Source organism: Sphaerodactylus townsendi, linkage group LG04 (assembly GCF_021028975.2).
Source record: "Sphaerodactylus townsendi isolate TG3544 linkage group LG04, MPM_Stown_v2.3, whole genome shotgun sequence".
In the NCBI taxonomy this organism is placed as follows: domain Eukaryota; kingdom Metazoa; phylum Chordata; class Lepidosauria; order Squamata; family Sphaerodactylidae; genus Sphaerodactylus; species Sphaerodactylus townsendi.
In genome coordinates this window covers 13,806,637-13,818,976 of record NC_059428.1, presented here as the reverse complement: position 1 = coordinate 13,818,976, position 12,340 = coordinate 13,806,637, and the positions used below count along the sequence as shown (strand labels likewise).

Below are 12,340 nucleotides of genomic sequence, written 5' to 3'. Positions count from 1 at the left end.
GTGGACTTTGGTCAGTGAGCAAGTACCGTATTTCCCCGAAAATAAGACAGTGTCTTTTATTAATTTTTGCTCCCAAAGATGCGCTATGTCTTATTTTCAGGGGATGTCTTATTTTTCTGTGTTCTGTTCGTCGGGCCTGCTTCCAAACAAAAACTTGGCCACGTCTTACTTTCGGGGGATGCCTTCTATTTCGCACTTCAGCAAAACCGCGACTACGTCTTATTTGCAGGGGATGTCTTATATTCGGGGAAACAGGGTAGGAATAGGGGTCGTCTAGATCCTACATATTGCTGTGCTTGTTTCTAGTGTATTCTTTCTACCCCAAGTACCTAATGCTAGAAGTGAATTATTAGTAGTGGTACTGCCTTTTGGATCAATAGTGGAACAGTTGTTGGAAAAATACACCCCAAAAGGCAATATGTCGCGGGTTTTTTTCCCCAAAGGCCGGCTCAAGCAGTTCAAGAGGCTCCATGGGCTCCCCCCTGCCAACACTCAGGCATCCGCCTGTGGCGCCATCTACCCTGAGAGACCTGTTTTCCCGCCTCCTCCATCTTTTCGCCTCAGGGCGGCCCGAAGCGCAGGCGCACTAGGCCGCGCTGCGCCCGTCGGCCATTTTGTGTCCGGGAGTTTGGCGCCGGCATTTTCGGGAGCCGTCTCCGGAAAGGCGGATGAAGGCGACGGGGCGAGCCTGCCGGTGACCGGGCGGCGGCGGCGGCCTTTCTCGCCATTTCCTGCGGGCCGGAAGGGCGCTGGCTCGGTCCAGGCCTCGCCTCCCGCCGGCCCTCATGCGCCACAACCTCACCCAGCTGCTGGCGGCCTCGTCGGGCCCGAGCAGCCCCCGGGAGCCGGCGGCGGCCTTCCCCTTCCTGCCCTCGGGCGATGAGGCCGAGCCGGCGGCGAACGGCGGCGGCGGCGACGACGAGCTGCTTTTCCCGGGCTTCGAGCTGGAGGACTGGCTGGAGGCGGCGGTGGGGGCCGGAGAGGCGCGGCCGGCCTGGGCCAGGGACGACTCCCGCTGCAGCCCCGAGGCGGTGGCGGTGGCGGCGGGCCGGGCGGCGCGCCTGAAAGCGGCCGAGGCGGCCCGCCTGAACCGGCAGAAGAAGAAGCGCTACGTGGAGGGCCTGGAGAGCCGCCTGCGAGGCCTGGCCGCCGAGAACCGGGAGCTGCGCGGCCGCAACCGGGGCCTGTGCCGCCGCCTGCGCGACGTGGAGCGGGAGGCCTCCTACCTGCGGGCCGTGCTGGCCAACCAGAGCGCCCTGGGACGCCTCTTGGGCCGCCTGGCCGGCCACGGCAGCCTGAGGATCAGCACCGGCCTCTGGCAGGGCGACGACGGCGACGAGCACCGCGGGCCCGGCGACCACGACTACGCCCTCCCTGCGCCCAGGGACGACGGCGACGAGGACGAGCCCGGCCCGGCCGGCCTTTGCCTGCACGTGGACCGGGACCGGGTGTCGGTGGAGTTCTGCTCCGTCTGCTCCAGGAGGGCCTCGGCCGCCTCCCCCGCCTCTCCCGCCTCCAAAATGTAGGGTCGAGTATTGCTCTTTGCTGCCCACGGAGGACGAGCCTTGATCGGGGCGCCTGGGAGAGAATCGCCCTTGGGGGTGCTTGGTAGAGGATGGAGACAGAAATGGGGGGGAAAGTGGGGGCTGGGCTGGGTTGGGGGGAGAGAGAAGCAGAGAAAAGCGAAGAAAAAGGGGGTCTTGGCTCTTGCAAATGGGGGGGAAAATAAACCCACAACTGCTTCTGGCGTGCATGCAAAAAGACAGCCATCCTGCAAGGGTGCCTTGTTGGCATTGGGGTTTGTGTGCCAAGCATGGTGTTAACCCAAGACTTGTTTTCAGGCTGCAGTCCAAGCATCTTCCCCTCTTGACATGCAGATGACGTACATACTGTGGAGACTGCCCAGGTTTCTTTAAAATAAGACGGTCCCCCCCAAACAGCTTATGTTGTTGGTTGCTAGTTGAAAAAGAAAAATCTGAATAGCAAATCTGAATATCCTAGGGAAGTTGAGAGTGTTTAACTGCGGACCTCTTCGCTGGACCGACGTTAATAGTCGTACCGCTCGCTCGGAAGACAAGTGTGAAAGAAAGTGCATGTGAAAATTGTCACGCAATCTGTTATACATTACTATTAAACTTCTCTGACAGTTTCTTTTTTAGGTGCTTGCCCTGCCAGGCTCCGTTGTGTAGGGGTTAAAAGAACAGTCGTTTTCCACCTCGCAACCTGGTAAGGATCCATATATTCCCATAATGTGGTATCAGATAGCTTTGCATCAATGGGTTTCTTATCAGTTAGCCTGGACAAGCCCCTCAGATGGTTTCAGAAGCTCGTGTTGTTCTTTCCGACTGAGCAAGATGCAAGTAATGGTTAGGTTAACGTGGCCCTGGCGTGTATTTAGCAGTAAGTGTTTGACAGCTTGATATCAGAAGGAGCGGTTTCTGAACATTTGCTGCTCCGTGTACATGTCAGTAGTGGATAAATATGAATGCAGGGGAATCAACAAAAGTTTAAATAAGATAATGGGGATGTATGTTAAGCTCCTGCCCGCTGCATTTTAAAACTTGGATTTTCCAGTGGGATAAAATTCTTGTATTTCTGTTGATCCTTGTTAACTACCCACCCACATCCTAGCATTTGAGAAGGAAATAAATACCGCTGTATTTTAAAACTTGGATTTTCCAGCGGTATAAAGTTCTTGTGTTTCTGGTGATCCTTGTTAACTGCCCCACCCCCCTCCTAGCGTTTAAGAAGGAAATAAAAATATGTCCAGACAAGCATGCCAAGTTCCTTGCTTGAAGTTAGGTTCTTGTTTTGCTAGTGTGCAGCCAGTGAGTGTTAAGTCTCCATCTACATTGATAGAGCAGCTCAGGAATGATGCAACACTCAACTCGCAAATGATTAAACTTCCATTCTTTGGTTTTTGAAAAACACACACGAAATCTGCTGTAACTCAGTGAAAAATCTGTTGTTACAGGTATTTCCCGTCAGAGATCTCTCTTAAATGTAGGCATCTGCTTCAGTAAACTTCTTAGAGGAAATCAGAATGTCAATCTTCTTGTTTCCTATTTAATAGAAAAACAATTGCAAATGAACCAGTGTTCATCATTGTGCTCACACAAATTTAAGACTAATGTTGAGGAATTTTCTGTGGAAGCTGAGGTTTTGGCCAGCACAATGTCTGCCCCCCCCCCCCCCTTAGCTTCTTCTGTTGTATTATAATGTTTCTTATTTAAATGTCTGTAAAATGGGGGAAATAAGGGTTGTGAAAATAAATGTAAAGTGAGGTTTCACAAAGAATGAGCTGGAAAAGCGTTCGTTTCCCCGTTTACGCTTTGTGATGAATTAGATGCTAATAAAGGAGTCTTCCTCCTCTGATGATTATCAGCTCTCAAAAACCGATTGGCGTGCACCCGCAACAGTCCTTGTGAAACCTCGCTGTTTAATAAAGTATATGTGTATTTAGCATCCTTGTTTTTCTTTATGCTGAAGTGGATACAGCTGTCTTGGGGGCAGAAGAAACGGGACCAGCTGCTGGCCACATTTCCTGCTTTATATTAAAAGGTAGTATGAGAGAAAAAAAAGGGAATGGTAACAGGGCATTTGCTATCTTTTGCTTCAAGAAAACTGAATAATGTGAATGTTTTTGAGTAACTGAAAACACATTTGCCTCAAAAGTTGATGCGTGAAAAGTGATAGCGTAAAAAAGCATGGAATATTCAGTGATCTTATTTGATCGGTTGCCGATTTACTCGATCAATAAAGACCCAAAAGCACGATACTGGCCATGTCTGCGGAAAGTCACACTGATTTTAATGTAGCTTACTTCCAAGCTTATACGTTTAGACCTGCGGCCAGAAGGAATCTTAATCCGCTGTTTGTGGCATGGCCATTCCTTGACATTCTTGTCTGCTGTGGAATTGTGCCCATTTCCCATCTCAGAACTGGCTGAAAAGTTTTGCAGCACTATACACACAGGAGTTTGCTCGGTCATATTTGTCTAGAGCAAATTCAGCTTGCTGCCAGCAATCTTTTCCGAAGTCCTATATATTCGTACTCGTGGTAAAAATCTGAATTGAATTTAAATGAATACCAAAGAATCTTTTAATTGTTCCTTTCCTTGGTGTTCTATTCTGTATGGATGCATTTAAACTATAGTACAACGAAATGCAGTAGACATTACGCAGTTACTCTTGGCAGTTCTGTGTCTTCCCAGTGATTTATTTCTTAGCTGGGAGTCATAAGCCCCGGCTCTTCAGTTGCATTATTCCCTACACACATTATCCACTGAAAGCGGCCTTCAGAGATTGATGCCTTTTTACAATCACTTTTCACAACGTGCACTTCCCTAGTGTAACATTTCTGGGAAAATGGAAGTCCACTTTCCTTTCTTTGTTGTATGAATAAAAGTGTGTTCCTGGGCAAAAATACTCTGGGGCTTAATACTGGTCTCCACCTTAGCTTGTGTGTGGTTGCCTCTCGAACAATCGATATTTGCATTTAGATACTAGCTGCTTGTGCAGCGTGGCAAACAACACATTTACTTAAGAGGGAAAATACTCCAGAAGAGTGGCTGCAGGGATTTTTAGTGCCTCTAGAAGCATGTTTGAACCAAACAGAAATCGCAAATGTTTTTTTTTCACCCTTGCTCGTTGGTTGGTGAAATACTGTTAACTATTTGTTCAGCCATCTAACCATAGTTGGAAAATGTGTGAATGCTTTTTTTGTAAATAGTTCTGTTGCACTACTGAGAACACAGTATGCTAATAAAACAAGATGTGTTTATCTTATGGTTACAGGCTCAAAAGGTTTTCTTTTTATCTTAATGATCACTAAATTTGACATGATTGAATGATATTTTTTTTCCAATGCTGTTGACCGTTTGGGTTATTTGGAAAACCGCATCTCTGAGAAGCTATGGGTTTGACTTGCGTCATCAAATCCAGTATCAGGGATGGGTTGATGCCACACTTTAAAGGATTTTGTGCAATAATCCAGAATTTACGAGTGGCGTCAATTTAGGTGCTGACTTGTCATGAGTTCCAGTCACACCCCCTTGCTCAGGGTATTGAGAGATTACTGGTATTTAGCACTACCTAGGTGAGATAATAACCATAGTATAGTGATGCGGTGACTTAAGAGCAGCCATTCCTATTTAGATGAATGGTCTATTTAGTCCAGCATCATGATTCCAACAGCAGGCAGATATACACCATAGAGCAGTCCACAGCCAGGGCCCACTGACAGCAGTCCTTAGGTTTTGAATGCTCCCTGGTATCTGATCATCAGGGTGATTCTGCCTCTTGGAGGTACCACCTGGTTACCATGGCTAATATTCAACAAAAGACTATTCTCTATAAATCTTCTCCCTTGTCCCCTCCACAACCCCCAGCAGTGAATTACTCATTGCTGAATACTCTGCCAGTTTGATTCAGCCCTAGTACTGCAGTAATTTAACCACACGGCTGTTTTAGTAGGGGCTTTATTGTTCAGCTCATTTGTGTCTTAAATATGTACACAAATTTACAGGAACAAAATATAAGCTGCCTTATAGGAAAACCTTAGCAGTTTGAATTGTGAGCTGCCTCGAATAGGCCTTTGGAGAGGCAGCAGTAGAAATCTCGTAATAAATGAATCAACAAAAGCAGGGGCAGATAACTGACTGCTGTTCCCTTAGTTACTGTTCTGGTGTTTTGACGCTGTTAGGATCTTTTCAATGAAAACAGTTGTCCTTGGAAAAATTCATCTTATGCCATTGCTATGCTTGGGGGAGACACATTCTGTTGTTCGAACTGTAGCACCTTTCAGAATGTAGCATTTCTAATAGTGCAGTCCTATGCAGAGTTACTCCAGCCCTTGTATTTCTTAATACTTGTGTAAGACATTCTCTTAATGCTGGAGTAAATCTGCATACAGTTGCACTGTACATGTTTTTGGCAGGAGCTTTTTTTACAATTTGTGATTGCTTATTTGGTGATACAATTATTCTTGCAGGCACAAGAATGACTACCCTGCCTCCTCAGAGGAATACCCAACTACAAAAACCTTTGCCAAGCATAATTGGAAGGTGTACTTTTTGCTGAAAAATTAATGCTGATGTATACTGTACCAGTACATCTTTATCCAGTCACCTGCTTTTACAGGACAAAAATAATATGTTTGGGCTAGTAGTAAGTAGCAGTAAGTGTGCATCAGTGAATGGTGCTGGGAGTCAATACATGGTAATATTGCTAACACTTCAGATATAAAAACTTGTTTCTTTCTTACCTGACTTTCTAAGCCTTCATTGTGGCACCAAGTTAATAGAGGACTTTGCTCATTATCTGACTTAAAAAATGTGTACACTTGTGTGTGTAACTTACCATTTATAAGAACATAAGAACAAGCCAGTTGGATCAGACCAGAGTCCATCTAGTCCAGCTGTCTGCTACTCGCAGTGGCCCACCAGGTGCCTTTGGGATCTCACATGCAGGATGTGAAAGCAGTGGCCTTCTGCGGCTGCTGCTCCTGAGCACCTGGTCTGTTACCCCCCCTTTTTTTAAACAGCTTGGTAGTATCGCGGGGGCTTTTCTGTGCAATGTAACTTCCTGGAGAGATGGCATCAAAGTAGTTGGGGCCAGCTATGTCTCAAACTGGCATTCAACAAAATGGATTTTCTTCTGAGCTTCAATTGATCTGCTACCATTTAGCCGACATTAGAAATCTTTCCATTGACTGGTTTTGAAACAAAGCATTAAGAAGGCTGAGACATATTAAAGAGCTGAGCTGCATAAGAACTCAGCACAAGAGCGCAACGGGGAGCTAGTATAACTAAGCCTATTTGCATAACTCATAGTATAAAACTTTACTAACAATTGTAATGTTGATTAATAATGTTCAAAGTTTCTGCAGCCCAAACACTAGGTGTTGTGAGTCTTTTGTTAGGAAGTGGAACACACAGGGTATCACAGTAAGCATATGGAGTTAAATATATGGAGATGCACCCTGCGTGACTTTACTAGTATACTGAAACCAGCCTATACATAGTTTGCGCTTGGATTACTGGCAGCTGTTCATTTCAATTATTTCCCCTTCTGTAAAGCTTTTCTCTGCTCATACAGTTTTTTTCCCCAGACACTGCTTACTTATACTTGTTATTATAGCATCTTCTTGTCTGTCCAGGTTACCTTAACTGAAGGATTAATTTTCTTATGTTTGATTCTGTACTGAACCACAGGTTGCAGGTAAAACATGTCTGGTTTCCAGAATTTGGCTGGAAAACCTGGCATGGCATTACCGAAGCTCTGCTGCTTTTGCTTTCCTGCGTCCTACCTTAGTTAAGGTCACATAAATAGTTTCTCTTCAGAAACAAGCAACCTAGTGACAAGAGACCGGGGCCCCTTCCGCACATGCAGAACAATGCACTTTCAATCCACTTGCAATGCACTTTGCAGCTGGATTTACTGTGCAGAATAGCAAAATCCACTTGCTAACAATTGAGAAAGTGGCTTGAAAGTGCATCATTCTGGATATGCCAAAGGGTCCTGGGTCCTGACAACATCATTATGAAACAAAAGCTTAATAAGCAGTAAGTCTAGAGAAAGTAACCTTTAGGTGTATTCCCTTTGATCTGTGGAAGCAGGGCCGTAAGCTTTTTATTGTAAAAGTGAAATCCCTGTTCAGATTGGGGTTACCAGGCTTCTGCTTGTGCTGATGTCACTCAGTGTGCTCTCAGTGATGTCAGGGCATTGCTGGGGATGCTTGCATTTGAACAACATCCTGTGGCTAAACTAGAGTTTTGCCCGAAATGACAGAGAGGGACATTGCTTCTGGTTTCACGCGGCGCAAATCAATGTGTTGCTGATCTGGCAAACCTGACTTTTGCTAGTCTCTTTATCCTGCTATTTGCTCCCCCCCCTCCCATTTTCTCAGGGAATGTGAGAAAAAGTTAGTTTGGAGCTAAGGTGCCCCAAGGTTGGCAAGGGATAGAGAGCCACCTGGCACCCCAGCCCCATGAGATAACGGGAACAATCCCGTTTCTCATGAGACCAAGTGTCAGGAAGCCTAGTTGTGTGAAGCCATAAAGTAAAGATCAAGGAAAGAATGCCCCAGAATGGCAGTGGTAACATGGCAGGCTGGTTACATATATCTTGTAGCAATTACATTGAGTTAGGAATGCAACTCAATCACCTAGAGACAATTCCCCCTGAGAGATGGCAAGCCCCGCCCCCTTGCTAAGTAAGCCTCCCACCAGTTGCAAGGGGAAACTCCTGGCAACCCCAGATGACTAAAATACGGGAAGTGGAAGTGATGATTAAAATAGGGAAGTGATGATTAAGAAGAACGCAAATGCTCTTGTACAGCACTTGCTGAGCTAGAGTCAACAGGTGAAAGTCGCTGCAGCTTCCATTCTATGGCCTTGCCTGTATTCTGATTGGCTAGTGCAGTGATGGTGAACATTTCGAGGCCGAGTGCCCAAATTGCAACCGAAAACCCACTTATTTATTACAAAGTGCCAACACAGCAATTTAACTGAATACTGAGGTTTTCGTTTAGAAAAAACCGGTTGGCTCTGAGGCGCACATTACTTGGGAGTAAGCTTGGTGAAGCAACCGTGCAACGCTTCGAATGGGTGAATCACGACCCTAGGAGGGTTTACTCAGAAGCAAGCCCCATTGCCAGCAAACCGAGCTTACTCGCAGGTAAAGGATCATGCCCAGGCTAGCCTAGATGTGTGTGTGTGTGGGGGTGATTTTCCGCCCCCCCCCACATGATGAACTTTGTGCACATGTGCCCACAGAAAGGGCTCTGAGTGCCACCTCTGGCACCCATGCCATAGGTTCGCCACCTCTGGGCTAGTGCATTGTGAATTATGGGCAAAGCGTACACACAGTCTCAAAAGCTGAATTCGGACTGTTTCTTGGCTGGGGTCCTGTGTGGTTTTCGGGCTGTATGGCCATGTTCTAGCACAGTGATGGCGAACCTATGGCATGGGTGCCAGAGGTGGCACTCAGAGCCTTCTCTGTGGGCACACACATCCAGAGCTCATCATTGGGGAGGGGCAGAAAATCACTCACACACACACACACCCCTCTAGGCTGGCCTGGGCACGATCCTTTACCTGGGAGTAAGCTTGGTTGCTGGCAATGGGGCTTGCTTCTGAGTAAACCCTCCTAGGGTCGGGATTCACCCTTTCAAAGTGTTGCACGGTTGCTTCACCAAGCTTACTCCTGAGTAACATGCGCCTCAGAGCCAACCGTTTTTTCTAAACTAAAACATCAATATTCAGGTTAAATTGCCGTGTTGGCACTTTTTGCGATAAATAAGTGGGTTTTCGGTTGCAGTTTGGGCACTCGGTCTCGAAAAGGTTCTCCATCACTGTTCTAGCATGATCCTCTGAAGATGCCAGCCACAGATGCAGGCGAAACGTCAGGAGAGAATGCTGCTAGAACACGGCCATACAGCCCGGAAACCACACAGCACCCCAGTGATTCCGGCCGTGAAAGCCTTTGACAATACATGGCTGTTTAGGAAGTTTGTGGAAGGATGACTGATGTGAATTCAGGGCAGATGCATTTGCTTTATCTGAGCATAGATCATGGAGATACTATTAGATACTATTAGATACTATTGAACTATTCGGGCAGGCATAAACAAGCGTAAAATTAATTGTTTTGTGTATGATTGTGTTGTGGGTTCAAAAACTAAAGTGAATAAGGAAATACTCCACGTTCTGATCTATTGACGGCAAAACTAAGCACCCTTTTATAAATGAAAATCTTGAGTCTTCAAATTACGTATTTCCCAAAAGGCAGGTTAGAAACGTGTGAATAATGAGAATAGATTTGTTGGAAGGGTACCCCTTGAACATGGGAATCTTCCTTTTCCTAAGAGACCATCCTGTCTATCTGGCTCCTCTGACTTGAAGTAGCGTTATGGTATCTGCGGCATTAAAAGTCCTTTTACAGAACCTGCTGCTTTAACGTGGGGACCTGAGCTAGGCCCTTTTCCCGAGTAGGCAGAGCCATCCTTCCAAGCTTCGGGAAAGGTCGTTCCAGTCCTTAACGTCAATCTTTTCTGACGTTCGCATGATGGGCTGAATTCCTCTTCCTCCCACACAACAGGGTGTTGAGAGTGAAGTGTAGGGCTTAACTCCTGTGAACTGTACTGGATCAAATCAGTGTTTCACACAGTGATCAGCCTGTTGCCCTGGAAGGCCAACCAGAGGGACACAGAGTTGAGAAGGGCCTTCTCCTTCTAGCAGGTTTACTTCCTCGAGATGTGGAAGTTCTCTTCAGTCATCGTAACTGGTAGCCACTGATGAATTTCTCATCCATTAATGTGTTGCATAACACAGCAGGTCTGAGTTAGGAATGGGATTGGGCACGGCCGAATCTCCAAGTCGAGCCCAATTCGGCTTGTATTCTGGCCGAATTCAAGCCGAACCCAAATCCATTTGATTTCCCAAATCCAAACCACAATTCAGGTGTTCAAATGGATTCAGGGGGGTGTTGCTTTAAATCCTCCGTCCCAATCGATGCCGAAAGAACAACACTTTCCACGTTGTTCAAAGAGAACCCAGAGGCTCCCTTTAAACACCCCCAAATCCATTTGAATGCCACAATTTGGATTCAGGCAATCAAATGGACTTGTGTGTCGATAAATGGGACGTTATAAGATTCTGTTAATGTAACTCACTAAGCGGAGCTCAGATTTTGCTATTTTGGAGAAAAAAATTTTTTTTCAACTATTTTAAGAAACTGGTCTCGGTGACCCAACTAGTGGGAATTCTGCTTCACCATCGGCTTTCTTTTACCTGTTTATTTGCAGCTGCTCTTGACATGTCTGTCTTCCTTCCCGACTCCCCATTCATTCCTTGCAGCCTGCTGTCTGTTTGAAGACAAATGGTGTCGCTGCAACCATTGGACAGTGAAAGGTGCAGGATCGTTTTAGATTTAGACTGTTCATAAAAATGGTACAAGAACCAGCCTGTTTTACATTGTTGACTGATATATGTCTTCAGTGAAACTGAAGGTGTGAGTCTGAAGTGTCATTAACAGTGCTGAGATGATATTTACTGACAGATAATATAGCAAGCTAGTTTAATGATCTATTTTATGTAGCGTTTTATCCAGTTTCTGCCCTTAAAACGAGTGTCACCTTAGTTTTTAACCCACCTCTGCAACGTATGTAATAAGGTTTTCATTTTGTCACGAGGAGTCTGTTATTTCCTTGTTGACTTGAGGCATGAATCACTGGTTTATGGTCTACAGACTCATTCCACGTTATGAGGGTATAATTCATTCACTTACGAACGGGTTGAACCAGGCACTTTTGACTTTTCCAATAAGCTTTTATCCCATCCCCCACTAGATAAGGGGCTGAGGCTCAGTGGAAAAGGATCTCATGCCGAAGATCCCAAGCTCAATTCCTGCATCTCCAGTTAAGGACAAGGCCATAGATGATGTGAAAGACCTCCAAATGAACCCCTGGAGAGCAGCTGCCAATCTAAGCGGACCGTACTGTCCTTGATGGACCAGTGGTTTTTATTTTAATTTTTTAATTGTATCATTTGAATATTCCATTTTATATTAATACTCTTCTTCATTCGTTTTCAAACAATACATTTTCCCCTTTTCCCCCTCCCCCCTGTATTTTCTTCCTAATTTTATCAAACAGCAGTAAGTTCATTCTTTGTAATCTCTTCTCCCATTTCTCCTCATTGACTCCAGCTTCTTTCATCCAGTCCGCATATATTGTCCATTTCTTCAAAATTTCGCTGTTTATCTTGCCACAGTTTATTTTTTGTTATTATATCGAAAATGTCCAGTGTCACTTGTTCCTGGACCAGTGGTTTGATCCTGTATAAGGCAGTTTTCATGTGTGTGATTGTTGTCAGCAGCATCAACTTTTAGTTATGAGTGTATTCTCTTCTGGTGTAGTGAGTGGTTAAGAGCAGGTGCGCTCTAATCTGGAGAATCGGGGTTGATTCCCCACTCTGCCACTTGAGCTGTGGAGGCTTATCTGGTGAACCAGATTAGCTTGTGCATTCCAACACATGCCAGCTGGGTGACTTTGGGCTAGTCACAGTTCTTCGGAGCTCTCAGCCCCACCCATCTCACAGTGTGTTTGTTGTTGGAGAGGGGGAAGGGAAAGGAGATTGTAAGCCCCTTTGAGTCTCCTTACAGGAGAGAAACAGGGGATGTAAATCCAAATTCTTCTCTTGTTGGCCTGTCCACATATGAGATGTACACACTTTTTAGAACATGGCTCTTTTCATTCTGTTTCCAAAATTTATTGGAAACTTTAGAAGACCAGTAATACCCGACGGGTGTTGGTGAAAGTGCTCGTAGGCGCTGTCTCC

At 45.8% G+C, this 12,340-nt stretch overlaps 1 protein-coding gene across 3 annotated transcripts; it reads left to right on the top strand.

Moving 5' to 3' along the window:
- The first annotated feature begins 579 nt into the window (after positions 1-579).
- CREBZF (CREB/ATF bZIP transcription factor) lies at positions 580-7,277 on the top strand. 3 transcript variants are annotated; one of them, XR_007244250.1, is made up of 4 exons: positions 580-1,522; positions 2,148-2,226; positions 3,490-3,561; positions 5,992-7,277. XR_007244250.1 is itself a non-coding variant. In XM_048493274.1 (3 exons), exons 1-2 carry the CDS (start codon positions 786-788, stop codon positions 2,194-2,196), a joined length of 786 nt encoding a protein of 261 aa, XP_048349231.1. In that variant the 5' UTR covers positions 581-785; the 3' UTR covers positions 2,197-2,226; positions 3,490-4,787. The 3 variants fall into 3 exon arrangements, 1 of the variants encoding a protein (XP_048349231.1); XR_007244251.1 differs by having other exon boundaries at positions 3,487-3,561; XM_048493274.1 differs by lacking the exon at positions 5,992-7,277 and having other exon boundaries at positions 581-1,522; positions 3,490-4,787.
- Positions 7,278-12,340: the final 5,063 nt, after the last annotated feature.

What these genes read in the sequence shown, in the direction of transcription:
- CREBZF (XM_048493274.1), top strand. Translation starts at nt 786, where the DNA reads ATGCGCCACAACCTCACCCAGCTGCTGGCGGCCTCGTCGGGCCCGAGC. An exon ending in GCCTCTCCCGCCTCCAAAAT is followed by an intron (nt 1,523 to 2,147) that starts GTAGGGTCGAGT and finishes CTTCTCTGACAG; the next exon opens with TTTCTTTTTTAGGTGCTTGC.